Genomic DNA, 27,738 nt, shown 5'->3' with positions numbered 1-27,738 from the left:
CAACGACACTGGCTGCATGTTAATTAACTTGCTAGTAGACGCCATCATGCCATATTAATCCTAGCGAACAATGGAACCTATTGGCCGGACATCAATCTAGTACTCACAAAATTAAAACTCTTAAAGATACTAGCTAGCCGCCGGCTGCATGGGAGATCATAAACAACATTACATAGCGCACATAGGTAATAGGTTACTGATGATGATGTGTAGTGTCGTGCAACCGCTTCGTGAGTCTATATAAAGCCAGTGATCTAGGCAATCTTCTCCAAGCAACTACCCACGGAGCCAGCAGCTCTCTAAAGCCTCCCCTGCTTCGCATTGATCTAACGGCCCCAGCAGCCACCCAGAGATGGCCACCAGCGGCCCCGTCCCTCTGGTCTCACAGGTGCAGCAGCGCAAGCCACAGACATACACCCCGAGCCCATGGGGTGACTTCTTCCTCCACCACATCCCATGCACTCCATCACAGGTACATGCTCCATACGCTACAAAACTAATTAAACATGTCATTTGGCTCTCATCACATCGCTGCAGGAAAGGTGCCAAGACCGCCAACTCTTTGTTTTATTTTGCATGACTGCTAAAGTTGAAGACTAAACAATGGACTTTATACTATTATTCTGTCACTGCCATCTCTTACAATTGTTTCATAGTCCATACTTCTGGACATCAATATAATTGATGTCTCATGTGTTTCTAATGTCACAGATGTATTTTTGAAGTTCAGAGATGACAAAGGAAATATTGTAACAGATGATGCAAGATGTTTATTGAGAATGTATGAAGCGGCACATCTTAGAGTGAAAGGGGAAGAAGTGCTTGACAATATTCTTATTTTCACCAAGAGTCAGCTTCTGTATATTGTAGACGATCTCGAACCACAATTGAAAGAAGTGAAATATGCATTGGAAACACCTCTTTTTAGAAGACTCAAAAGAGTACAAGCGAGGCAATATATCTCAATATACGAGAAAAATACTACACACAATAATATGCTCCTAGAGTTTTCAAAGTTAGACTTCAACATTTTGCTAACCCAGAATGGCCACCAGCGGCCCCGTCGCTCTGGTCTCACAGGTGCAGCAGCGCAAGCCACAGACGTACACCCCGAGCCCATGGGGTGACTTCTTCCTCCACCACATCCCATGCACTCCATCACAGGTACATCACAGGTACATGATCTAATTAAACATGTCATTTGGCTCTCATCACATCGCTGCAGGAAAAGGTGCCAAGACCGCCAACACTTTGTTTTATTTTGCAAGACTGCTAAAATTCTAGGCTATATATGTAACTGGTCGATGTGTAGGGATCGATTATTATCAAGGGTGTGATTGATTGATTGAATATATCCCAACAAACCAAACCCACCAATAGGATACAAGTTCATGGTGATTTGTTGCCTATACTGCCTTTCTGAGCTAGTTCCGCCCATGCAAGAAAATTCTTCCTCAGCCTGGTTCACAGGATACGTATATGGAAAGAGAGAGATTTTGGACGCTTGCCTCAGGCCAGAATCACTGGACACTAGCTTCACCAGTTAATGTTATATTGGTGCTGATGAGCATATACAAAATGGTCCAATGTTTTTCTAAAAACATATTAAGGAACAACATGATAAATAAACATCTCTCTATATATAAGAGGATATAGTTGCACATGATAATAGGCACCTTGATTTTTTTAGATAATGGAACCATATGTTCCGGCTTCAGCTTCTCACAAAAGAGAAGGATCACACCAAGCTTATTACACACTCACTCCAAACGGAACTCACACAGGTGCCAACTAGTTCCCAAGGCGACTACTAAAGTTCCAACCATTTGAAGCAAAAATAAACATGGCTTTTGACTCTAAATTTCTGCACACATCTTGGATAAGCACCCTGTGTTCATCCAGCCGTTGCAATGGAGCCCAAAATCAGAGCCAGTATTGTTGCCCTGAAGAGTACTTGCAAAAATGTTTTTGGTTGACATTTATTAAACACCAAATCATTCCTTGTGAGCCAAATAACCCAACAAAGGGCCGCTGCACCTGTGAATAATAAGAGATTGTGTTTTTGTTGACCCAATTTAGACCAACCTCCAAACATATGGGCTATGTTCCTCGGTGGTCTCAAACCAAAAACCCAGTGAACCATACGCCATAGAGCCTTAGCGACAATACAATCGAAGAATAAATGTTTTATGGTTTCCAGGCTACTGCAAAAGCTGCAAACCTTACTACCATTCCAATTTCTTTTGGCCAGATTATCCTTGATGATGATCAATTTTTATCTCATGTAACATGTTCTCATGTGAGCAACCAAACACCGTCTCACATCGATCTGTGAGGCTAAGCAGGTAGCAACGAAACAAAGAGAATGCATACACCCAGCCTGGTTGAGCTGCTGACCTCCATCAACATCTAGGTGTCTCTTCAAGTAGAATCTGGCTCATTGTGTTGTGCATATGAAAGGATTCGTTTGCACACTGACATTTACACTACAGAGAGTTTAACTATAACATTAGAAATATCTTTCTTGCAGTATTTGATGATGAAGGATAAGGTCAAAATAATGAAGGAGGAGGTGAAGAAAATGCTACTGGATGCTGATTCTTTTGATTTGTCTGATAAGTTAGACTGTATTGATACACTAGAACGGCTTGGATTGGATTATCACTATACCAAGGAGATTGATAAATTAATGTGCAATGTCTTCGAAGCTAGGGATCAAGATCTTGATCTTCTTACAACCTCAAATCTTTTCTATTTGCTTAGGAAGCATGGATATCATATTTCTTCTGGTAAGATTCCAGACATTTTATTTTGCTATTTAATTGTCGTATATTACTTAGATGGAACTTCATATGACTTCAGAAGGACTTTTATGGTATACACACCTTCCACCGAAGCAACAAAGAGGTTTTTATTACTTCAAATAGTGTGGCGATACATATGCTCAAGTGTTAAATGTAGTATCTGCTTATAAAAATGACACAAGACAGCCTCCAACTGTTAGTTTCAAAGATGGTTTCTATTTTTTCTTAAAATAATAAAAATCTAGTTTAATCACTAAAGAATCATCTTAACTAATTTATTTTAGATTAGGTAAATATGTAAGTATCAGTTTATTTTTAAAAATGTTATCTATTAGTTAATGATCTATTTAGACTTTTTTTGAGGCAAAAACTGTGGGGGAGATCTATTTAGATTTATTTTGAACTTACTTATTTTTTCTACTATTTTATTCCTTGTACTGAAACTTGAAGAAGATGAACGAATAAGATTCAAATAACTATGAAAAGAGCATAGCATATAGATGACATCTTTAGAAAAAAAAATTGTACAGGTTTCACATTTCTCTGATTTAAGATACAAAACTACTTACTAATTTTTAGAGGTTAAACAAGAATTTTTTTTATTTTCAAAAAATAGAAAACCACCTTTGAAACAAGAGAGAGGACCAAATTTGCTCGATTTCGGTAGTTGGAGAGCATCCAGTACCCAGTTTCATCCTTCAAAGTTGAAAATTGAACTACCGTTCAAGTTGGAGACTAAACAATGGACTTTATACTATTATTCTGTCACTGCCATCTCTTACAACTGTTTCATAGTCCATACTTCTGGACATCAATATAATTGATGTCTCATGTGTTTTTAATGTCACAGACGTATTTTTGAAGTTCAGAGATGACAAAGGAAATATTGTAACAGATGATGCAAGATGTTTATTGAGAATGTATGAAGCGGCACATCTTAGAGTGAAAGGGGAAGAAGTGCTTGACAATATTCTTATTTTCACCAAGTGTCAGCTTCAGTATATTGTAGACAATCTCGAACCACAATTGAAAGAAGTGAAATATGCATTGGAAACACCTCTTTTTAGAAGACTCAAAAGAGTACAAGCGAGGCAATATATCTCAATATACGAGAAAAATACTACACACAATAATATGTTCCTAGAGTTTTCAAAGTTAGACTTCAACATTTTGCTAACCCTATATTGTGAGGAGCTAAAAGATCTTACACTGTAAGAGCCATCATTAATAGCATAGTGATGTTGTACTAAGTTCTCTCATTACCATTATTTCTAGATATCTTCTCGTGCCCTATATATATTTACAGCTGGTGGAAAGAGTTCCAAACACAGGCTAACACGTCAATCTATGCACGAGATAGGATGGTGGAGATGCATTTCTGGATGATGGGAGTATTCTTTGAGCCCCAATATTCCTATTCACGAAAGATGCTTACACAATTGATTACGATTGTGTCTGTACTCGATGACTTGTATGACAATCATTGCACCACAGAAGAAGGCAATGTCTTCACTGCAGCACTGCAAAGGTTTGCAACACTTCTGTCCATATTCATCATGTTGCTTATAGGGTAATAAATTTATATAGTCCTAATTATTTATTTGTATGGAAAGCTGATGTCTCTAGAAGTTCTATTTTCAATACATCATGTTAATATAATCATAAGTTTCATAAATGACAGGTGGGATGAAGAAGCAGTAGAGCAATGCCCAACATACTTGAGGACTTTATATATAAATATACTTACCACCGTAAAAGCCATTGACGAGGGGTTGAATCTTCAAAACAACAAACATGCCAAGTTGGTTAAAGGACTGGTATGTCTTACTGAAACAAGATTAAAATGGAGAAACAATTGTATATATCCCTAGGAGGAAAATTATCGTGATTGACATATCTAAAAGCCATCAGGGTTATATTATGTGTGTATGTCCAAATGTTCATTGTGCATCCTTGTGATTAACATATTTATAATCTTACTATGGTACAATGCGATCTAAAATTAATTTAGAGCAACATGATTGTCACTACTTTATTTTTATTCAATATATACTAATCAAACAAGTGTACAACATCTAAACTAATTTAGTTCTAATAATTTTGCTTGATCTAATATTAACTACAACATCCAAAATTTGGGGCTTATGATTATGAAATGCCTGGCTTAATTCTTGAAAAAAAATTGTTCAACAATTATTTAGATTATATGCATGCATAGTAGATAAAAGTTGTATCAATGGATCCACATTATATTCCACTCGTCTTTCAATACAAATTTATTTTTATTGTAACCAATGATATCTTATAAGAGTTTAGTGACAAGTATAGTTTAAAAATACTTTTCTTATATTCTTAATACTCCATACAGAAAGAAATATATGAATCAGTAAGTATTTTTTCATAGAGAGAGCAATAATTTCGGCATTAGTTTAAACTTATGTGTGTTTGAGAGTTTGGGTGCACATAGTATACGCAAGTATAAAGAATAATTAATGTGTTCCAGACAAAATGGCATTTGCTAACAGTAGTTAGAGCTCCCTGAGGCCTCCATTACAAATTTAAAGGTTTGCCTGGGTAGTTTTCTCTTTGGGGTATATTGTATCTTTGAGCTTTCACACTAATCTTACATGCATTTTACATAATCGACATGGCCAAATGCTATAATGCTGAGACCGAATGGCGTGACAAGAAATATGTGCCAGCCACCGTTGATGAGCATCTAAAAATTTCAGCACGTAGTAGTGGTTGTATGCACATCGTGAGCCTGGGATTCATTTCAATGGGAGATGTGGCAACTAGCGAAGCTATTGAGTGGGCTTCTACCTATCCGAAAATCATCCGAGCTGTCTGTGTTATTGGACGCCTCGCTAATGATATAGTGTCGTACAAGGTGCCAGTTAGTCTATATTTTCTAAGTGCTAATAAATGATAAGCTGTCACACCCAATTTTAAGGATAAAATGGAGTGCAAAATCTTATGTGCGCCCAGAGATCAGTCACACACATAAGCTGACAAATTATGAATAGTATCATCACAAATGTTTATTACATCACGAATAAGACAGAGTTATCACATAAATATAGCGGGAATAATAAAAAGATCTCTCGCGGAAGCTCCAATTCACAGGGACGTCGACTGGTTGACCACAAGTCTAGTAGTCCTCAGGGAAATCATCATTCTCAAGGTCATCTGTTACCCATCTAGGATTTTTATCCAAGTAATGAAAATAAACAAGCGTAAGTACATGTCGTACTCAACAAGTGTAACACGGGGTTCATGAGGCTCAAAAGGCTAGACACGGTTCAACAGCGTTCAGCTTTTAGTTGTCACAATTTTAGCTTATGAGTAGCATCAAGTTGTTTCAATTCCCATTGCCAAACACATAATCAAATGTAAACATGAATAATGAATAGCATAAACAAATGTTACTTAGTGTTCATCTATTCCATAAGGGTTCCAAGGCCGCTCGTGACCGTGAGCACGGCTGATATGCCAGTTTTACACTCTGCAGAGGTTGTACACTTTCACTATGAGTCATGATTCCCATATGCCCGGGTTTATAACTCCCAAAACACTTCGAAGGTGAGCAGGCAAGGGTCACTATGAAGCCTTTCAAAGGTTCGTCTAACAAGTTAGGGCCATTAGATTCACTCGGCAAATAGATATAGAGCCCCCCTTTCCCGGTGGCATATTGACGCGCAGCCTATACGCACAAGGATAGAAGCCGCTCTATACCCGATTCGGCAAGCCATTCTTACGCCAATGAAGGTAACCACTAACAAGCTAGAAAAGGTTCTCATACTGAGCTAAAGCCAGAGCCATGTAGCCCTCACAGCTGTACTGTAAGTCCCGGATGATCACTTACAGATAAGTCCTTAGGGAGAGGAATCTGAAGCATTTAGAAAGTAGCTAAACACTCCAGCCCTCTGTTTCCATGTTGCTAAAAAGTCATATTTTAGCGTTTATTGCATATACCATTAGTCAAGTCACAAGATCATGGTTCAATTGAGCTCTAGCAAAGCTACCCACATGCATAACCCATAGGTGACAAGGTAATAGTTCAATTCTAGGAAATCCCTATCAAGGCGACACATGCAATATGAATTTAATGAATTAAAGTGAATAGGAAACAAGGATGATCCCAGGCTATACTTGCCTTGGGCAATGTACTCTTGCTGGTCCTGCTCGTCCAAGTCGTACCCTTGATCTCCCACGAACTGCTCACCGTCTATACTCGATAACCACAGCAACATACAAGCATCCAGGAACAATCATGCAAAGCAAACAAGGCTATAGATTAGAACAGTACACCAACAGTAAAGAATCAAGATGAAAAGTTTGGAAAACGAATCTACGTCTCGCTAAGAACACACAGACGCGAAGATCACAAAAATCGGATCTAAAACGGAAAAGTTATGATTTATACAAGATTTCCTATAGACAAATAATAGATTAGATCTAAGCTCAAATTATAAAAGTTGGAAACCTACTTTACAGTAACATGAACATGTAGATCACTTAATTATGAATCTAACGCAACTTGAACGGATCAAATCGGAGTTAAAACGGAGATTTTATGGCTAAAACAAGTTGAATGGCAAAACTGTAAATAATTGAAAACATATTTCAGTCCAAACAAATGAAAATACGCTTTCGGAAGAAAGAAACATAAACTGTGAAATGCGCAAAGGACCGCGGGTTGAATCTGGAATACTTATAAGGGCGTATTTGAAAGATTGGCAACGAAGGGGTATCTATAGATCTAAGCCGTTGGATTAGAAACCGACGGCTGAAAATCAATCTGGCGAAAAAAAACAAGAAGCTGCCGGCACAGTGCCACCGGCGGCAGGAGACACAGCGGCGCCATGGCCGGCCATCTGGAGCGCTCGGTTCACGGCCTCCAGTACACTATTCTACGAAACAAAAACTCCGGGCGAGAGAGAAGGGAAAGGGAATCTCATCCGAGCCGGAATAAGCAAGCGGGGAGCAGCGACGGCGGCTCGGTGCTTGAGGAACAGCGGTGGTCGGCGGCGGCGCTAAAACGAAGCTCGGCTGCGGCTGCTTGGCGAAGAAAAACGGTCGCCAGATGGGTTAGGTGATAGAGGAGAGGTGCGGGCGCTATTTATGGGGTGGGCTGCTTGAGCGGCACGGCACCAAAGAGAGCGTGGCCGAGGCGGACTCGATGGCGTCGGTGCGGAGGAGTCCGGCTCCGTTACGACGCGAGGAAGAAGAGCCTGGGCCTGGGCCCGGGCGGTCAGCGGCGGATGAAGGCGCGCGGGCGTGGCTTGCGACTGGCCAGCGAACCGGGCCGCGCGAGCTGGGCTGCCTCCAGCGGCTTGCAGCGTGGGCGAGCGTGGGCTGGCGCTGGAGCGGGCCGAGCGGAGCGCTGCGGGGAGAGAGGGGCGCAGGCCGGTGCGGGGAAAAGGTGGGCCGCGACAGCAGCAGGCCTTCGGGCCAAAAAGAGGAAGGAAGAAAATTCCATTTTTTTTCCAATTACTTTCCAAAGCAAATTTCGAAAGCAAGAATTCAAATCAAATTCAAACTTGAGTTCAAATCAAACCATTCCAAAAATTGATATGCAGCAGCATGAATGCACATTCATTGTTGTTAACCTTTATTACATTTTTAATTTGGCATACTTTATTATTCCTCCTAAATTTAATGTTCACAAAAATGCTTAGTAAATCAAATTTTCTCTAATTTCAATTGTTGTAAAATTTAGGGTGTTACATAAGCTCAATTATAGAATCGTTCCTAAACTTTTCAATATTTTTGGCTGCAGCGAGAAGAAGCATCAAAGAATATGGTATCTACAGTGCAAACTTGTGCAAAAGAATATGGTACCACAATAGAACAAGCCATAGAAAAGCTTAGAGAACTGATCGAGGAAGCGTGGATGGACATCACCGAAGAGTGCATGAGACAGCCACAACCAAAGGCTCTTCTGGAGAGGGTAGCCAACCTGGCTCGTACAATGGATTTTCTATACAAAGATGTCGATGGATACACCGATTCACGGAGTATCAAAGGCATATTGGATTCACTGTATGTGGATCTAATCAACTAAAATTAGGTGACAGCGTGGCTATAACCAGCTGGACAACAATTCAGTGTCTATATAGTTTGTAGTATTTGCAAATGTATTGTGTTTCTCGGAAGATCTTGCAGATATATATATATACTTTAGTGATCTTTTTCTATAGGAATATGTTTACTAGCCGGAACCGTAAAATCCAAACCTTACTAGGTTTCCATGTATGGCCTGTGGGTTCATAACTATTGTACAACTCGATGTAATGATTGTGAATTAATAAAATCTTTCGGCTTGTTTGGCGTAGAGTTAGATGGAACAATTTCCAGGCACCAGAAATTATTGAAATCGGAGCTATAGACACATGGACGACATTTAGTTGAGCAATTTTGTTATTAATTTTTGAGATAAATACAGATATTCAAACCAACTTATTTTATTCTACAAACTCCAAATCATATATGGTAGAATTATGATAAACAGTGTGGAGCTAGAGTTGCGCTAATAAACCGGCTGTCCATGACTAAATTGGGCTAGGCCTGGCTAGTTTGTCTCCTACCCTCTTCTGTATTCATGGTGGCTGGGCTAGAAGCTACTCTCTCTATCCCCAAATAAATCAATTCATAGAATCCATGCCAGTCAAATTTTTTTTAAGTTTGACTAACTTTATAGAAAAAAGTAACAATATCTATGACATAAAATGAATACATTATGAAAATATACTCTATGGTACATCTAATGATACTAGTTTGATATAATAAATCTTGATGTTTTTTCTACAAATTTGATCAAAGTTTAAAAAGTTTGACTTAAGACAACTCCAGGAATCTATTTAGTCACGGACAGAGGGAGTAGTGTGCACTTAACTATATATCCTTGAGCTCTTATCAAGAAAAAAAAACTACATATTTTCTATTTATCTGCTGACATATTTTTGAGGAAAAAATCTGTCAATTTTTTTGATGTTGCGAATGTTGTTCTTTCATGTTGTTAATGTTGTTATTTGATGTTGCAAATGTTGTAGAGGAGGAAATATGACAAGTTGTATAAGATGTTGCGGATGATATTTTATCATGTTTCAAACATTGTTCATGCATGTTGTATGCTTCATTGTTTCAGTCATATGCAACATCGGAGGATAACATGTGCAACATCAGAGAATAACATGTGCAACATTATAAAATTCGACATATTTTACCATTCAAAATATGTCAACAAATAAATAGATATTCCCAAAAAAAACTATATGTCCTTGGGCTCAATTCTTTCTAAGTTGACTTGGTTGCAGCAATTTTATTTTTGGAAAGAGTTTGTCCGACCATCCTCAACTATTGTGTTATTCCAATTAGCCCCTTGATCGGAAAATTGGATTATATTTTTATACTCCAACTCTTTAAACCATCCGATTTACCTCCCTCAGCTTGTCCGATTTTTTAGAAAATGGAATATATTAATATCCCAGCTTCTGCATCGACTAATGCATATGGCTGTTCGTTATTACAAGCGAGAGCAAAACGGTCCAGGAATCTCAAAAACAAAGTTTTGAGCCATAAAGACAACAAAAAAAGTTTTCAAAAGCCACAACTAAAATGCAAGCCTGTTGGCAAATCTCCAGTCGTGTCTTGCAAACACCTCCATCGCGGCAATCTCAATAGTCCTACATCCCATCTTCAACAAATGGCAATCCTCCTCCTTCTGTATTAGGGACCAGTACCTGGTCCAGTATGTCCCCTTGAAGATAACATGCAAATAAGATGGTGCTAGAGCCTTGTCAAACATAATATCATTCCGGGTTAACCAAATCGCCCAACAAATGGCATTTGCACCCACAAGAATTTGTGATTTCATTTTTCTATTTATCCCTTCCAACCAACTTGTAAACAAATTGTGTACACTAGTTGGAGGTATTAGGTTAAAGGAAACATGAACAATTCTCCACATAAATTTAGCAAAATGACAGTCAAAGAGTAGATGTTGTATGGATTCGTTCAAGGAACAGAAACAACACTTTCTATCTCCCTGCCACTGCCGCCTTGCTAAATTATCTTTTATTAAAATTACACCCTTGTACAGGTACCACATAAAGACTTTGATTTTGAGAGGTAGTTTAAGTTTCCAAATTAAAGTGTTAAACGGTAAAGCTTGTGCTCCTAACAAAGCTCTGTACATGAAACTGACTGAGAATAGCCCATTCTGATGTAGCCCCCACACAAAGCGATCTCTCTGGTTTCTTAGGTGTACATCTGCAACCATAGCCACCACATTGTGCCACGCTTGCAAATTAGCACCCATCAGCGATCTCCTGAAAGCTACATTTAACGGTTCAAACCTACCCATCGAAAGGAACTCACCCTTGACCTTCACGAGGCTAGCCCAAAACTAAGAGTCCCCGGGCATGTATTGAACCTGTGTCAAAGATTTGTCCCTTAAATATATATTCATAAGCAATTGTTGCCAAACCCCGTCTCCATTTAACAATTTAAAGAGTCATTTGCTTAGGAGACACTTATTGTGAACATCTAAATTTAGGACTCCCAATCCTTCTTGGTCTTTTAGTGTGCATACTACCTCCCACTTTGTCAATCTATATTTTTTCTTATACTCATCACTCTGTCAGAAAAAATAGGATCTAACACTACTAACTTCTGACCCTTATACCACGCTTTTTTGTCGCAATGGCATGGTTTCGTTGCAACAAGTGTTGTTATCACAACAATTTTCACTTTTGGTTGCGATAGATTGTTTTTTTGCCATGAAGATTGTTTTGTGGCCATAAGTGTGGAGATCGTTGCAAAAAGTAAGTGTTATCGCAACAAATTATTGAACGGTTGCAATAAGTGATTAATGTTGCCACGATTTGATTTGCGTTGCAGGCAAGTTTATTTTCGTTGCAATACTAAGGTGATATTGCCACTCTTTATTTTATGGTTGCAATAGCCCATCTATATCGCCACGAATATGTTCTGTTGTATATAATAGTCGCTTTTGTTGCAAAAAATTGGTACATATAGCAACGAAAAAAATAGTTCGTTGCAATCACTAAGGTTGCAACGATTATGGTTTCGTTGTATGTAGCAGTTTCGTTCATTGCAAAAAGGTTATAATATAGCAACGAAAAATTACATTGTTGCAATACCTAAGCCTTTCCACTTTAATGGTTGCATAATTTTTTTTAAAAATGACAACAATATGGGTTTCGAACCTGAGACCTCTTGGTCTTGAAAGTAAGCTCCTACCACTAGGCTACGTCTATGTTTGTGTTAGTAATAGCGAAAGTTCCCTATATTAATTAATGTTGAGCAGTTATATTGGAAAAAGGATCTAATCTAAATTTACATATCACGTAGAGGTCGCGGCTTGTAGCTCCTGTCGCGGCTCCTTCTCTCCCGCGGCCTCTCTTCTTCCCCCACGCGTTGTCTCCTTGCGAAGAATGTGGTGGAGCCCCCCCTGATCCCTACAGCCAGCACTAGCAGCTAGCGTGGTCAAGGCCTCCCTGAAGCCTTTATCGTCGCGGCGCCCCTTCCCTACGGCTGTAGTCGTCACGGCCCTTGAATTCCCTGCAGCGACTATGGCATATTGGTGCCCTAGTTCCTTCCTGATCATCGACGAGATAAGGAGAGCGAGCACCGTCCGGTCCTTCCTTGGCGTGCAAGATAGTCTCTTGTGTTGCAAAAAGATTGTACATATAGCAACTAAAGACTAAATCGTTGCAATACCTAAGGGCGCGTTTGGTTACCTACATACGTCGCGGCTAGGCTCCACGGATGCAGCTCCAAGCGTTTGGTTGACTGGTTGGAGGTTGGGGCCTGTCCCATGCGGTGCAAGATTCCCTCGTGGGCCAGGCTCAACTCATACGCCAAAAATCCTCGTTCCTCCGCGGCCAAGCTCGCGCGAGCGCAGCAAGCATGCAAACGGGACATGTCAGTGAGACAGCCGATGCTAACATGCAGTGAACCAAACGAAATCTCCGAACAGCCAGGCTCTGTGAGTACGATAACCAAACACCAGCCATGTGCATGCGCTCGCCCTGGCTACCTGCAGCCTAGCTGCCTAGGTACAGCCTGGCTCATCTGAGAAGCTAACCAAACGCGCCCTAAGGTTCTTGAGCACAATGGTTAAGTAAAAAAAAAATCAACACCAGGATTCGAACCTGGGACTTTAGAGTCCTGAAGACTTGTGCTTACCACTACACCATATATGTGTTTGTGTCATTGGTAGTCAAAGGAACATATACAAAATACAAAATAACGTAGAACCTGTTATGTATTGAAATAGGATCGGATCTGGTATATAGCAGTATACGTATATGTGCACGATCGACTATCGTATAGGCATCGTGGCTTTCTCTTTCCAAGGCGTCGTCGCAACTGGCTCTGTCCCCAGGCGTCGTCACGCGTTGCCTCTCCCTGCAGCCGCTGGTGTCCCTGTCGCTGGTGCTGCTGGGTTGCTCGTGTCCTCACCGCTCTACGCGACCTTGTCGACAGCTAGACACTTAGCCGAAAGCCACGTCTACACGAGTACGTCGACGCGAGTGATGAGTACGTCGACGAGAGTCGTCGAGTTCACACATCAATCAGGTGCTCTAGTTCAATCTATGTTTGACAAATTGCTCCCAAGTTCCTTTGTTAATCTTGATGTATCATCTATGGCAATTATATATTTAATCAATATTCAATTATCTTTACCTCCAATTTTTATTCTTCAGAGTGCATACGTGTAGTTAGGGCATTGTGTTATGAGAGTTGAGACTATTTATTAGGGGATAATCATTATATCAAGTTCTCAACTAGGTAATTTATTGAATTTTGATTTTAATGTTGAATCTAGTACAACATATTTTTTCATGTTCCTTTTTTAAGATAATATTTGTAATTTGTTTGATAAAAATTCCCTTTCGATGCATTAAAGTTTATTTTTTATATTATATAGTAATATAGTAAAGGGCTCATTTTTTTAAGCTTCCCTGCAGCGAAAAATTGAATCGTTGCAATAGCTACGAAAAATTGAATTGTTGCAATAGCTAAGGCCGGGTCACATGATCAAATGTCATCAAAATGTAAAAAAAAGAGTAAAAATGGAGCATAGGTAGGACTTGAACTCGACACCCTTCCATCTTGAAGCAGTAGACTTACGACTAGATTATGTTAGATCTTATGTTAGTACATGCATAGTAAAATTTTTATATTTTAAATTAACAACGAGTACAATTAAGAAATGATAAAAACAGACTAAAAAAGTGTAAAATAGCACAAAAAAAGGAATTGGTTGGACTCGAACTAACGACACCTCTTTCTTGAAAGTTCGACTTACCACAACACTACGTTGGTATTTGTGTTTGTTCATGCTCACAAAGTTCTTTGTAAGTTAAATTAACTATTAAAACTATTGGAAGATGACAAAAAGAACAAAAAAATGTTGACTATGGGGTTTGAGCCTCAAACCCATCGCTCAAACACCAAGCATGGCCACCACTACACTATGCAAAGTAAATAGTTTGTATAATATGTTAACCATGGAAATATATAGCCTGTTCGTTTGGCTGTGGCTTGTCGTAAACGATCGTAAATTTCCAGTCGGAACAGTATTTTTCTCTCACACAAACCAGCCAACAGTATTTCTTTACGAACCAGCAACGATACGAACCAGCCAACCGAACAAGCCGATAGTCTAATAATATCTATAATTGGTTTGAAATTGTTCAAACTTGCATGACAATATGTACTTTTTTGTGTATAATCATTAAAAATTTTAAATATAACAAAGCATATTACACATTCTTCACAAATAAACACATCTCCAACATAGTAATAGTAATTGTATAAGAGATGTATCTATTTGTGAATAATACATAGTTCGACTGTACTAAAATGAATGGAATTTTTTATGACAACCTTATGGACCCAAAATATGTCGTCATGCCATTTTGTAGAGTTTCCTAACCATATTTAGATATTATTACAGTTATTTTATGGAATTACCATATAATAATCATAATAATATCTAAATTTGGTTAGAAACTCTACAAACTTGCATGACAACATGTTTTTGGTGTATAGTCATTCAAAAAAACTTCAAATGATTTTAAAAAAGAAGTATTGCACACTTTATTAAAAGGAACTAAAATTTATATGGAATAGTTATGGGCCCAAAATATGTTGCCATGTCATTCCACTCTTTAAATTTGTTATTTGTTATTGGCCCCGTTCGCTTCGTTGAAAAAACAAGCCGAAACACTATTTCCGCTGATTTGTTGTGAGAAAAAAACACTATTTTGGCTGAAAAATAAGCTAAAAAATACAGATTATAAGACAAGCGAACAAGACCATTATTGCAGTTTTAGTCGACATATACCAAGTGCACATGAACAAAGAAACGGAACAAAAAGAAAAATACGCCACAGGAGCTCGAACCAAAGCCTGTACATCCACAAATAATAGATTTCACTTTGCGCTCTGGTTTGAAGTTGAACACCTCACGTAAAATTTGAACTCATATGCTGCTCAAATTTTGACAAAAACCTTACATTTACTACGAGCTATGAAAATATGAGGTTTAAAGAATTTAAAAAATGATTGACTATTATTTATAGTTTAAAAGAACTTTTGTGTGCCTATCCAAACAAATTTCAAATTGAATTGTGCATACCTCAAATAAGATGGATGAAAAATATACTTAGGCTCGTATGGTTCACTAAATCATAAAATCATTTATCATGGAGATAGATGAAAAATCCAATTGTTGTGTTGGGATAATTGGACCTTCTGTCTCCAGGTTACCACAAAATAACTCTAATAATGCCTAAAAGTGGTCTAGAAAATCTAGGAATTTGCATGGAATCATGTTTTGGGTGTATATGCTTCATGTAAAAATTCAAATGATTTTAATAGAGGGAGTCTATACATTGTACATGAAAATGATTTTAAACCTAATTCAATGTTACTCAAGTCAAACTTTGAAGCTTGCACGCCTCACATCAAATTCGAACTCAAATGGACCTCAAATTTTGACAAAACCTTATATTTACTACAAGTTAAGGAAATACGAGGTTTCGGAAATTTAAAAAATGATTCACTATTTTCTACAGTTTAAACGAATTTATGTGTGTTTACTAAACAAATTCTAAATTGAACTATGTGTACCCCTAATAAGATTAAAAAAGGTGTTACTTCAAATTATATTTGGTGTATAATTATTAAAAAATTCAAATGATCTTAACAAAGAGATACTGCACATTATTTTACAAATGGATGTCTCTTACATAGTAGAAGTAATATATGTAGATGTGTGCGAGATGTGTCTATTTGTGAACAATGTTGACTCCCACTTTATTAAAACAAACTGAATTTGTTTCACATAGTATGAAATACGAGGTACTACTCATTGTCGACAAAAGGATATCTCTTTCACATAGTAGGAGTAATATGTAACTGTGTGAAAGATGTGTTCGTTTGTGAATTAGGCTACCACTTTGTTAAAATAAATTAAAATTTTTACAAAAAGCTTATGGACCCAAAATATGTTGCCATGCTAGGCCTTAGAATTTCCTAACCATATTAAGATATTATTAGAATTATTTTGTGGAATTACATTAAAATGATCGTAATAATATCTATGTTTGGTTAGAGAGCTTTTCAAACTTGCATAACAACATGTTTTCGTGTATAATTATTTAAAAAATTCAAATGATTTTTTTTGGAAAAATTGATCTGCCGAATCGCGTGTATGGGCACAAAACTGAACCTAAAATTCCCACTTCCCGCCATCCAGAACGAGTGTGGCCGCGGACTCCGCTAAAAAATTGCAACATGTGCGGGCTCCCTCTCACGTCCGCATTGCTGTAAAAATAATAATAATAAAAAACGGTTGGGCAAAAAAGAAAAGGAGAAAAGAAAACTAAACAGGCCGTTCACTGGACACAAGGCCAAGCGCGGGAGGAAAATTTTTGATCCACCAAAAACGTGCCCAATCTTGGGCTAAATTCGCTGGACCTATATAAACGAGAGGCTCGATTCTCTGCGTTAGGGTTCTTTCATTTTCCAATCGGCCGCCAGCCCGCTCCCCGCTGCAGCTGGTTCCGGCGCCGCCGCGCCGCGCTTCCGTCCGAGTGGCCCGACGTCCCCCGTTCGTTGGTCCTCCACTGTGTGAAGCTGTGCCCCTACACTCCACGAAGGTGAAAAGACTAGAGATTGGGAGCGAACCTGTGTGCCGCGCACCGTCCCGTCGCGGCCGCCAGCAACCTGTGCTGCGCCGGCGCCGGCTGCAGTGACGCCTCTCCAACCTCCGACCGTGCCAGCCCTAAGGTACTAATCCATTCTCTTCCTCCCACTCCCTCCGTGGCTGGATTTAAGGTTTTTCGACGGAGATGCATTTGCTTTCTTGGAAATTTCCAATGTGCGTGATTCTCCAATCTTCATGTTAGGTGTTGTGCTTAGTAGCTTTGCTAATGTAAATTGTTGCCTATCCTATACTTGAATAACAACAGCTCGTTTGTCCAAAAACAGCAAATGCTCACTAGAAATAGAAATATATATATATATATGTCTACACTATCATCGTCAATCTCGAAACACCAGCTCGCACACATAGAGTAGATGTGATTTGTGAATTTCTACCCCAACGTTAGTTTTTGCTTCCAACTAGCTTATAGTGGTCACCTAGGCTTAAGATCAATTTCTTTGAACTTGTTCGCTGGTGTTAGCAGTAGCTCTTGCATTCTTTTGATCTAGTAAGCTTGATAATTAATTTCACATGTTTAACTAGATCTCTTATTAGTAAGATTATTTGTGAATTGCTTAATCTGTGCCTATTGCCATTCAATTGGTTGTATCTTTGTTTTCATGGAAATCAAGAGTTATTGCTTCAAACGTTTGTCTTCTGAAAATTAATTAGTATGCACTTTCTATACAATTGTCTGAATTGCAATGTGGTGATCATGATGCACTGTTTATTATTTCTAACAGTCCTAAAGTTTACCTTTAATCTCTTGACTTGATATAAGTTGTGAACCACCTTTACTGTCAACTCAACTAGAACCATGTTGTATCTAAAATTTTGTACATTCTATGCATGAATGACTTTATTACCCAATTTACTAATATCACAATCTTATTCTTTTGGTGAGTAGGTGGACGACAAATGTTGACTAGAAGGCAAGGAATCTAGCAAGAACACAGCTGAGATCATGACTGGTTGTGCTGTCGGAAAGTCTGCAAATGCTGTAGAGATGTTAGGAAGTGTTGTAATGTTCCAAGTTGACCGCGCGTTGGTCTAATAACCTCCCGTCTCCAGACCGCGCGTATCCCTCCCCCTCCCCCAATTAGATCGCGATCCGTCTCCCAGGACCGCGTGAGGGCCATGACGCTGCTGCCTACGCCACCTCGGTCCAGGACGCCCCCGACATCGCCTTCGTTGAGGACGCCACTGGCAACGCCTTCAGGCAGGACGGCGCTTCGTTCGCAGGGCATCAGCGCCAGCACAGACTCCACCGCCTTGGGTACCCATCGCCATCGATATACTGAGGCCACCCTCGAAGTAGAAGATGATCTTGGGTTCTCTTCTCCATATGTCCCCAGGTGCAATGATTACTTAATCTAGGTTTTTTGTTTATGTGATTTCATACTTATTTGTTTTTCAATATAAAGATATGTGTCTATCGCAGCCTTGAAATTAATCTGTCAAGCTCTTGAATGTTGGTAAATGCAAATATATGTTACTGCATCTACAGTTAAGTCAAATTCATTGAAGATCTAACTATCCAATCATCCAATGTGTTAGAACACAGGTTTAATATTTTCTTCATAAAAACAAATTTCTGACTTACTGGTTCTGTCTCTTCTGGATGGTCTACTATAACATTATTATTATATATTACTACTGCTGCCTCCAGTAAAAAAAAGATGTTTAAGAAAAGGCAATTACTTGCTCGGTATTTGTTTTGCTTGTCTAAAATTACAGAAAGTAAACATGTCTGTTTCGATTCAGGAATACAAAGTCTGAGATCGTTTTCTATGCTTGGGTGAATCACATGGCCAAGCACTGTGTCTGTATATATATTGTTGTAGAATATATAATACAATCACATGGCGAGCTATTTTGAGCTGCGTATGGCTGAATAACATATTTTGGAGAGGAGTGATGTGCTTATGTAGTACTGGATGGGAGTGTCCCCTGAATTTTGCATTATGATGAAGGAAGTATGCAAACAGACATTAGGTATAGCATTTGCTCTTGTATAAAAACAATTAATCCTGTATAAGAATAGTGTTATTTCCTATAAGAAAAAACATTGGCTATCTCTTGCCTAGATTGGAATCTTCGGTTAACAGGCTAAGCAAGGCATCCAAAAGAATTGACTATGGCAGGAGTCCAAAGTGCTGCCAAGTAGAGAGCTCATAATAATAGAGAAAAAATGTTCCTGTATTATGATTGCCAATAAAGTATATTTTATGATGATATCAAACTTTTCTTACTACTCACTTTCTAATTTTTAAATGAAACACTTAACATGGTTTTTAAATGGAGTAATATTAACAGTGTTGCTTTTTTCTGTTTGACATAGCTTCTTATGTGATCACACTATTAAATATGTAAACAGGAAAGGTTGAATATTCTACCAAAATACCAAACTACAAACACTTCTGTTCAGTGTTGCTTTTCCAGATTGGGTGAATAAGGTAACAACAATTCATAGGGCTTTCCATTTTTTAAAATGTTTTTTAGTATTCATGTGAATTTCCATTGTATTTTTGAATAATTGTAGTCCTCTATGAGATTTCTGAAACTTGACTGGAAAACAGAACATCTTGTCAATAATGAGAAATTGAAGGATGGTGCATCTGCTATGCATCTTGCTCTTCCCTGTAATAAGGCAGCAAGGGCTCAATATTTTTCAGATATCATCTGATCCTATAGCCAGTATGTACTGGCTGAGGTTGATGGGCTCAAATGCTAATCATTCACCATTTGCCACTTTACCACTCCTTGATTAGGTATGCGCAAGACCAGAGACTTAATTCCTAGTGCCTAACTTCTGTTTTTTACCAGCGTTTTCAAGCTTAAGTGTGGTCCCTTTACTCTGTTCTCTTTTTATTATTCAATTCAGTAGCATGATGGTAGGGGAAATGGGGTGTATGACAATGCTTGGATAGGTAACCATGATTATTAGTGGCTAATGCCTATTGCTAGGCTGAATTTCTCTATGCCAAGTAGCTTCTGGTAACCATGACATTAAGTTGTAGCTGTCACACTCGCACCTGCACCAATTGCTACACATCGCCGACCTCCAGCTCTCCCCTGTCTCTCTATTTGCAGTTATGAATTTTGAAAGTAGTCGGTCAGGTTTTGACCTTGGTTTGGACAGCAGTGGGTGTTTGTGTTTTTTGACCATGATAACTGCAGAATCTTATTTAACAAATAACTACAAAGATGTAGAGAATTTCATGGGCTTTCCATATTGTTAAAGAATATAATTTTTCATTGTCTACAACTCAAGTTATGATTTTTCTAATCAACTAAACTGTTGCTGCCTTAAAAATTCAGAGAAGGCAGCTGCTACTGTAACATATGCAACGCCTTCAGGCAGGATTGCAGTAGAACTTCAACTATGCAAAAGCTTGGTTGATGGCTTTTGTATATGAAATTAGAAATTAGAACCATTTTATATTTTCATCTCTTTACATTTGTGCAAAATTTAGTAAACTTAATATTGTTCTAATATCCCAATCATATTCTTTTGGCAGTAGGTGGACAAGGTTTCAGTGGGAGGCTCATAATCAAGCGAGGACATAGCCGAGGAGATGACATGTTGGGCTGCTAGGAATTTCTCAAGTGCTGCATAGATGTTAGGAAGTTTGTAAAAAGTTGTCAAATAATGAGTTAATTGTACACTCGTCTATGATTTTAGCTACTATTTCATGGGTTTGGCAACATATTGAATGATTGATTATAATTAATATATGTGGGTGCAATTGCTTTTGATATGATTCATTGATTTGCAATGATGATTTATTAAACCAAAATTAAATGTTACTAGCGTTGCAATAAAAGCTATACCTATGAGCCGTGATGCGTGGCAATATGCTGTATGGCAACAGACTTATTTACGTTGCAAATAATACTATTGCCACGACATGACTATTGTTGCAATAACAATTAATCTTCCGCAACGAATAAAATTGCGTGGCAAATTCTACTGTTGCAATGGCACTGAGGTCATGGCAATAATGAACGGTATATTGCAACGAATAAAATTGTGTGGCAAATGATACTGTTGCAACGGCAACGCGGCCGTGGCAATAATGAACGGTATCTCGCAACGGATAAATTTGCGTGGCAAATGATACTATTGCCACGCCAAGACAAGCGTGGCAATAATGTATACTCTCTCGCAACGAGTACATTTGCGTGGCAAATGATTTACTTGCCACGGCACAACGGTCGTGGCAACAACACCTTAAGCAACAAAATTATAGCGTGGCAACAAAAATCTATTGCCACACTATCGCTCGTTGTATTTACCACCTCTCGCTACGAAGACAAACGTGGCAAGTGCTCGTATTGCCACGCCAATGAATGTTGCGATAACGTCCTATTGCAATGCTTGGCAACGTTGCAAGAAAATCTAACTCTTGCAACGCCAAACTAGCAACGGTTGCAAGTTCTTATTGCAACGTGACTTTTTGCAACCATTGCCAACGAACGCGATTTCGTGGTATGAACTACCTTTTGCAACAAAATTGGGCCTATTGCAACGTTTTCTCGTCGTTGCGCAAGGGTTAGAAGTTTGTAGTGTAAAATAGTCCCACTTCTTCAAAACCCCTCTAGGCATTTCAAAAAATGACATCATGAACATGGGAAGACTACTTAGAACAGAGTTAATAAGAACAAGCCTCCCTCCTACTAATAACATCTTACCCCTCCAACAGCTCAATCTCTTTTGAAATCTTTCTTCAACATATTTCCAGTCCTTATTCATGAGTTTTCTATGGTGCATAGGAATTCCTAGGTATGTAAACGGGAACGATCCTACATTACACCCAAAAATTTGTGCATACTCGTTTTGATTATCTTTGGCTGCTCCATTGCAAAACAATTCGCTCTTATGGAAATTGATCTTGAGTCCTAAAAGTTGTTCAAAAGCACAAAGCAGAAGCTTCATGTTTTTGGCCCTCTCTAGATCATTGTCCATAAAGATATTAGTGTCATCCGCGTACTGAAGGACTGAAAGACCATCATCTACCAAATGCGGCACAACCCCTTAGACTTGTTCAGCCTCTTTGGACTTGTTCAGCCTCTTTTGCTCATAAAATAAGAATAGCCAGCATATCAACCACTATATTAAAAAAGATTGGAGATAACGGATCCCCCTGACGTACTCCTTTTTTTGTTTGGAAATAATAGCCTAAATTATCATTGACCTTTACTACAACACTCCCTCTAGTCATGACTTTTGCAATCCATTCACACCAAATTGGTGAGAATCCTTTCATTCTAAGGACTTATTGTATAAAAGGCCACTTTAGTTTGTCATATGCTTTTTCGAAGTCTAGTTTTAAAATCACTCCATCTTGTTTTTTCCTATGTAACTCATGAATTGTTTCATGTAGGATCACAACTCCTTCCATTATATATCTCCCCGGAATGAAGGTTGTCTGAGACGGACCCATCAACTAATCAGCCACTTTCAAAATTCTATTGTTTAGTACTTTCTTAAAAATCTTAAAGGACACATTTAAGAGACATATAGGCATGTATTGTTGTATCCGGATCGCATCAGTGATCTTAGGTAAAAGTGTAATTACCCCAAAGTTTAAACTATGAATAGGCAGTCTCCCAGCATGGAATTCATAAAAGAGGCTCATCAAATCTGGCTTCACAACTTCTCAAAAGAATTGGTAAAATTTAGCGGGAAAGCCATCCGGACCCGGTGCCTTGTTTTGTTTCATATCCAAGACTGCCAATTTGACCTCCTCCTCACTGAATGGAGCCACCAATACTTCATTCTCCTCCTCCGATACTTGAGGTATGTCATGCCTCAAAGTCTCGTCCATTGAGAAAGAATTCTGTACACGAGGTCCAAACAGTCATTTATAGTATTCCGTTATATAATCTTTCAAGTTCGCATCCCCAACAATAATTCCTTCTTCCTGCCTGTATAATTTTTGTTTTCCTATGTCTCCCATTTGCCACCAGATGGAAATACTTGGTATTATCATCCCCTTGCAATAACTTTGTTGCTTTTGATCGTTGATGCCAGTATATCTCCTCCTCTCTTAGCAACTTAGTTAATTGCCCTTTGAGATATATCTAAGCTCCACCTCTTGAGGTGACAGCAAACTTGTTTCTGCCTTTCTTTCGAAGACATCTATCTTAGCCAACAGATCTAATTTATACTTCTTGTTTTGGGAAACTAAATTTCTAGCCCATCCTCTAAAGGAACGTAGCAGCCTTCTAATCTTATTTTGCCACCGTTCCATCGGTGATCTACCCCTATTCTCAGACTTCCAAACCTCTTTTACCAAGCCAAAGAAATCATCCCGTGTCAGCCACCCTAGCTCAAATTTAAAATTCCTAATGTTGCCTCTGTGAGATGGCTCCCCTCCATCTAATAAAAGTGATGTGTGATCTGAGATTTCTCGGGTGAGTGCTTGAACAGTAGCCAGTGGAAAGTTTTGTTCCCAATCTGTTGTTACCAAAATATGGTCTAACTTTTCATATGTTGGAAATTAATCTAACTGGTTTTGAAAGCGGTTATGGCTGGCTAAAATTTTTCCTAACCATGATTTCATAGATAGATAGATAGATAGAGTGGCAAAGCTACAGAGAGCCTGTGGGCCGCAGATCATCCTGCACTTGACCTATAGGAGTCAGAAGTGAGTATGTGACTACCTTAGCAAACAGAAACGTGGAACGTTGTTCCAAAAATATTTATGTTTCCAATTCGAAAACATTTATGTTTCCACATGAGAAAATGCATGCTTCTTTAAGTTTTCATTCCCGTTTTCTACTGGAAACATGGCTGCTAAGGGATGTCCAGGCTAGTGCCGCTCGGCCTTTCACCTTCGCTTCGCACAGCCCCACAAGCCTTCGACCCTTCCTATTCTTTTCCTTGCGGGTACCCCTTCGTTTTCTTCCATGGTACGCGTGCAGTCGATCAGTTTGGCAGCAGCGGCGGCGGGCGTGTCCATCAGCGCCTCCACGACGGGATTGTGAAGTCGAGCAACAGCCCAGCACCAGCAGGTATGATCTATCATCTTGAAGAATCAAAGACTCGAACTGATCTTATCATCAGCCAAAGCCATTTAGCCTATTGCCCCTACTCCGGTAGTCACGTTTCTTTTTTCCTTTCAGTTTCTCTCTAGGTATCGTTGCTCGCGGCTGGTGATCAGGGATTTCATGATTTGCGCGGACAGCAAAAGTGCATGAGGCACAGGGTATGCAAAACTAACTTAGGTTATAGACTTCTAGGCCGTTGAGTTATTGGAGGATTTTTTTTTGGCAACACTGGATTACTTTATTTCAATTGTAGGATTTTTTTTGTAGCATTGGATTATTGGAATGGTAAATTAAAACAATTTGCAGATGTGTTGAAACATAAAGAGTGTTGAGGGACAGCGCCAAGACCATGGACGCCAACTGCTTTCGCTGTCCAGAGCCAGTGCGCGGTGACCATGAGCACGGCGCGCGCCCCTGCGCCCACGTTGTACACTAGCACTTAGGTGCAGTTGCCAATTGAGCAACACATGTTGTAACTTATATAAACACATCAGAGATCAATGGAAACACTGCTGACTCTCATTCCTACTTTCTACATGGTATTGGACAGCTCGGGTTGATCCCCTCGCTGCCATCGCTTCCTCTCGCCATCTTCAACCTCCGTTGTTCATCTCCGGCATTCTCTTGTCACCATGCCCACCATGGATGAAAATCCCCTCTTTGATGCCGACCAATCCAACTCCGACTCCTCCGAAGCCTCCTTCACTTCCTCCGTCGACATCGATGTTTCCGCCGCCAACACACCTCCCACATCCGTCCTCCAAACCGTGAACATCAAATCCCATGTTCCAGTTCTCCTCAAGCTCGCCGAGCCAAACTACGATGAATGGCGCTGTTTCTTCGACACATTCCTCAGCAAGTTCGGCCTCACCTCCCATGTCTCCCCGCCGCCCACCTCGATCCAGCGTCGTGATCCCGAATGTCGCATCGTCGATCAGTGCGTCCTGAGTTGGTTGTACAACTCTATCTCCAAGGACGTGCGCGCCATTGTTCGCTCTCCGCACGCCACCGCCTACCTCGTCTGGGGCGGCATCCACGCCCAATTCCGCTACAACGAACTTCATCGCGCAGTCTACCTTGAGTCCGAGTTCAGGAGTCTTGTCTAGGGCGACATGGACATTACTCAGTACACCGAGCACCTCAAGCAACTCGCCGATGGTCTCCGCGATGTTGGCCAGCCGGTGCGCGAGATTAGCCAAGTGCTCAACATGCTACATGGCCTCAGCTCCAAGTACAGTCATGCCATCCCGGCGATCACGGTGCAGCAACCGCCGCACACTTTCTTCTCGGTGCACTTGTACCTGCTGCTGGAAGAAAAGTATGACTGCGAGCACGCCAAGACTGCTGCCCAACATGCCCTCATCGCCTCTGGCGGTTCCAAACCATCCAGCGGCGGCGACGGCTCCAGCACCACTCCTCCTCCTACCCAGTCCCCAGCGGCTGGCACCAGCGGATTGGCGTCGTGCACCGACGGTTCGGCGCTGTGCACCGACGGTTCCTTCCGAGGTGGTCGTGGCCGTGTTCGTGGCCGCGGACGTGGCTACGGCTTCAACCAACTAGATGGCGGTTCCTACAATCAGGCCCGTGGTTCCCCAGCTTGGCCTCCCAGCGTCAATCCCTATACCGGGATGGTCCAGGCCTGGCAGATGCCATTCAGGGCGCCCAGCGCTGGCGTGTTCGATCCCCGTCCTGGCACTCCTCCACACCAAGCATAGTACGCCGGCACTCCTGCTCCAGATCCGAGTGTGTACACTGCTTCCTCACCCACGCTGGACTTCTGGAACCAGTAGGCCCTCCTGGCTGCCCTAACCACGATGAACGTTCCACCATCGGGGCCACAGACCGCTGAGTGGTTCCTCGACACTGGTGCCTCTTCCCACAAGTCGTCCAACCCTGGTAATTTCATCTCCCTTCAACCCATTCCCAATTCTACTCCCGTCACCGTAGGTAATGGCTCTACCATGTCTGTTACCCATCGCGCACACACGGTGATCCCCACTGCTCACTCCCCCCTTCGCCTCAACAATGTTCTAGTGTCTCCATCTCTTGTTAAAAAACTCATCTCCGTTCGTACTCTTACTAGGGATAACAATGTCAGTGTCGAATTTGACCCATTTGGTTTTTCTATCAATGATCTTCCAACACATACGGTGCTCCTCCGATGTAACAGCCATGGCGAGCTCTACCCTCTAGCCCCTTCACCACCAGAGGCCCTCGTCACCACTGCACCCACCGTCGAGCTGTGGCATCAACGCCTTGGCCATCCAGGACGCCGCACTCTCCAGCAAACTTTGTGTCATCTAGAATTTGTCCCTAGTAATCTGTCTCCTGTCTGTGATAGTTGTCATCTTGGCAAGCATGTTTGGCTGCCATTTTCTTCTTCAAATTTAGTCAGTTATGTTCCATTTCAGATTGTGTACGCCGATGTTTGGACAACCCCTATGTCTAGCTTTTTTGGCTTCAAATACTATCTAGTGTTGATTGATGACTTTACTCACTACATCTAGACCTTCCCCTTGCGTGCAAAATCAGATGTGTTTGGCTATCTAATTGCCTTTCATGTATATGTTCGCACCCAATTTGAGCTTCCTCTTCTAGCTCTTCAAACTGATAATGGCAAGGAATTCGATAATCTTGCCATGAGATGTCACTATGAACACCATGGCGTTGTACTCCGAATGGCAAGGTTGAGCATATCATCCACACTCTCAATGACTGCATTCATAGCATGCTTCTACATGCTGGTCTACCAACTGAGTACTAGGTTGAGGCCCTCTCGACAGCCACTCACTTGATCAGCCGTCGCCCTTGTTGCACAAGTGGTCGCGCCACCCCCCACGAACTTCTTCTTGGCGCGCCCCCCACCTATGATCACTTGTGAGTTTTCGGGTGCCTTTGTTTTCCCAATCAGTCACCCACCATGGAACACAAGCTAAGCCCGATCCACCCCCTATGTTCTTCATGTCTACCCTACTGATCATCGTGGGTATCATTGTCTAGACATCCACACACGCTGTGTGATTACATCATGCCATGTTGTCTTTGACGAAACTCGATTCCCTTTCCTCTTAGCGCTGTCTGAATCAAATCTGACAACAGCCGGACCGGCTATAGTAGACTCTGATGACCCCATTCTGATTCAGCAGCGCGCCCCCTGTCCTACGCCAATAGCCACCGATTCCAGTGGCACACATACATCTAGTTCACCATCTTCACACCCTGCCACACCTCACTCATCTTCATCCGCACAAGCATCCTCTGCTATCCCCATTGTTGCTGATAGCCCTCCAGTTCATGACCCAGCTACTGCTAACAGCCCTCTAGTTTAGGCCCTGGCTGCCACCAGCCACCCCATGCAGACGCGCTCCCAAGCCAACATCTACAAACCCAACCCCAAATATGCACTAGCCAGTTATCAATCCTCTAATCCCACCACCATTTCTCTAATTCCCAAATATGTTCGTACAACCCTACAAGATCCAAATGGGCGAGCGATCATGGCTACCGATTATGATGCCCTCTAGCGAAATCGTACCTGGCGCCTTGTTGATCGGCATCCAGGCGCCAACATTGTCATAGGGAAATGGATTTTCAAACAAAAAATGAATTCTGATGGATCATTGGAACGCT

At 40.6% G+C, this 27,738-nt stretch overlaps 3 protein-coding genes and 1 long non-coding RNA gene across 4 annotated transcripts; all 4 read left to right on the top strand.

Moving 5' to 3' along the window:
* The first annotated feature begins 352 nt into the window (after positions 1-352).
* LOC136501780 ((E)-beta-caryophyllene synthase-like) lies at positions 353-9,151 on the top strand. The gene is made up of 7 exons (XM_066497314.1): positions 353-472; positions 2,531-2,789; positions 3,655-4,015; positions 4,111-4,332; positions 4,486-4,622; positions 5,444-5,694; positions 8,587-9,151. The coding sequence occupies exons 1-7, from the start codon at positions 353-355 to the stop codon at positions 8,869-8,871; spliced, it is 1,635 nt and encodes a 544-aa protein (XP_066353411.1). The 3' UTR covers positions 8,872-9,151.
* Positions 9,152-16,887: 7,736 nt separating this feature from the next.
* Positions 16,888-20,806, top strand: LOC136498998 (uncharacterized). Its single transcript, XR_010769858.1, has 4 exons — positions 16,888-17,135; positions 17,960-18,407; positions 19,430-19,508; positions 20,574-20,806. It is a non-coding gene; the product is annotated as an uncharacterized lncRNA (long non-coding RNA).
* A 3,934-nt stretch (positions 20,807-24,740) lies between these two features.
* LOC136499598 (uncharacterized) lies at positions 24,741-25,214 on the top strand. The gene has a single exon (XM_066495198.1). It carries the CDS (start codon positions 24,741-24,743, stop codon positions 25,212-25,214), a length of 474 nt encoding a protein of 157 aa, XP_066351295.1.
* Positions 25,215-25,220: 6 nt separating this feature from the next.
* Positions 25,221-25,823, top strand: LOC136499596 (uncharacterized). The gene has a single exon (XM_066495197.1). The coding sequence runs from the start codon at positions 25,221-25,223 to the stop codon at positions 25,821-25,823; it is 603 nt and encodes a 200-aa protein (XP_066351294.1).
* Positions 25,824-27,738: the final 1,915 nt, after the last annotated feature.

The sequence above is a fragment of the Miscanthus floridulus genome, chromosome 13 (assembly GCF_019320115.1).
Source record: "Miscanthus floridulus cultivar M001 chromosome 13, ASM1932011v1, whole genome shotgun sequence".
Lineage (NCBI taxonomy): Eukaryota > Viridiplantae > Streptophyta > Magnoliopsida > Poales > Poaceae > Miscanthus > Miscanthus floridulus.
This window is presented reverse-complemented; position numbering and strand designations above follow the sequence as displayed.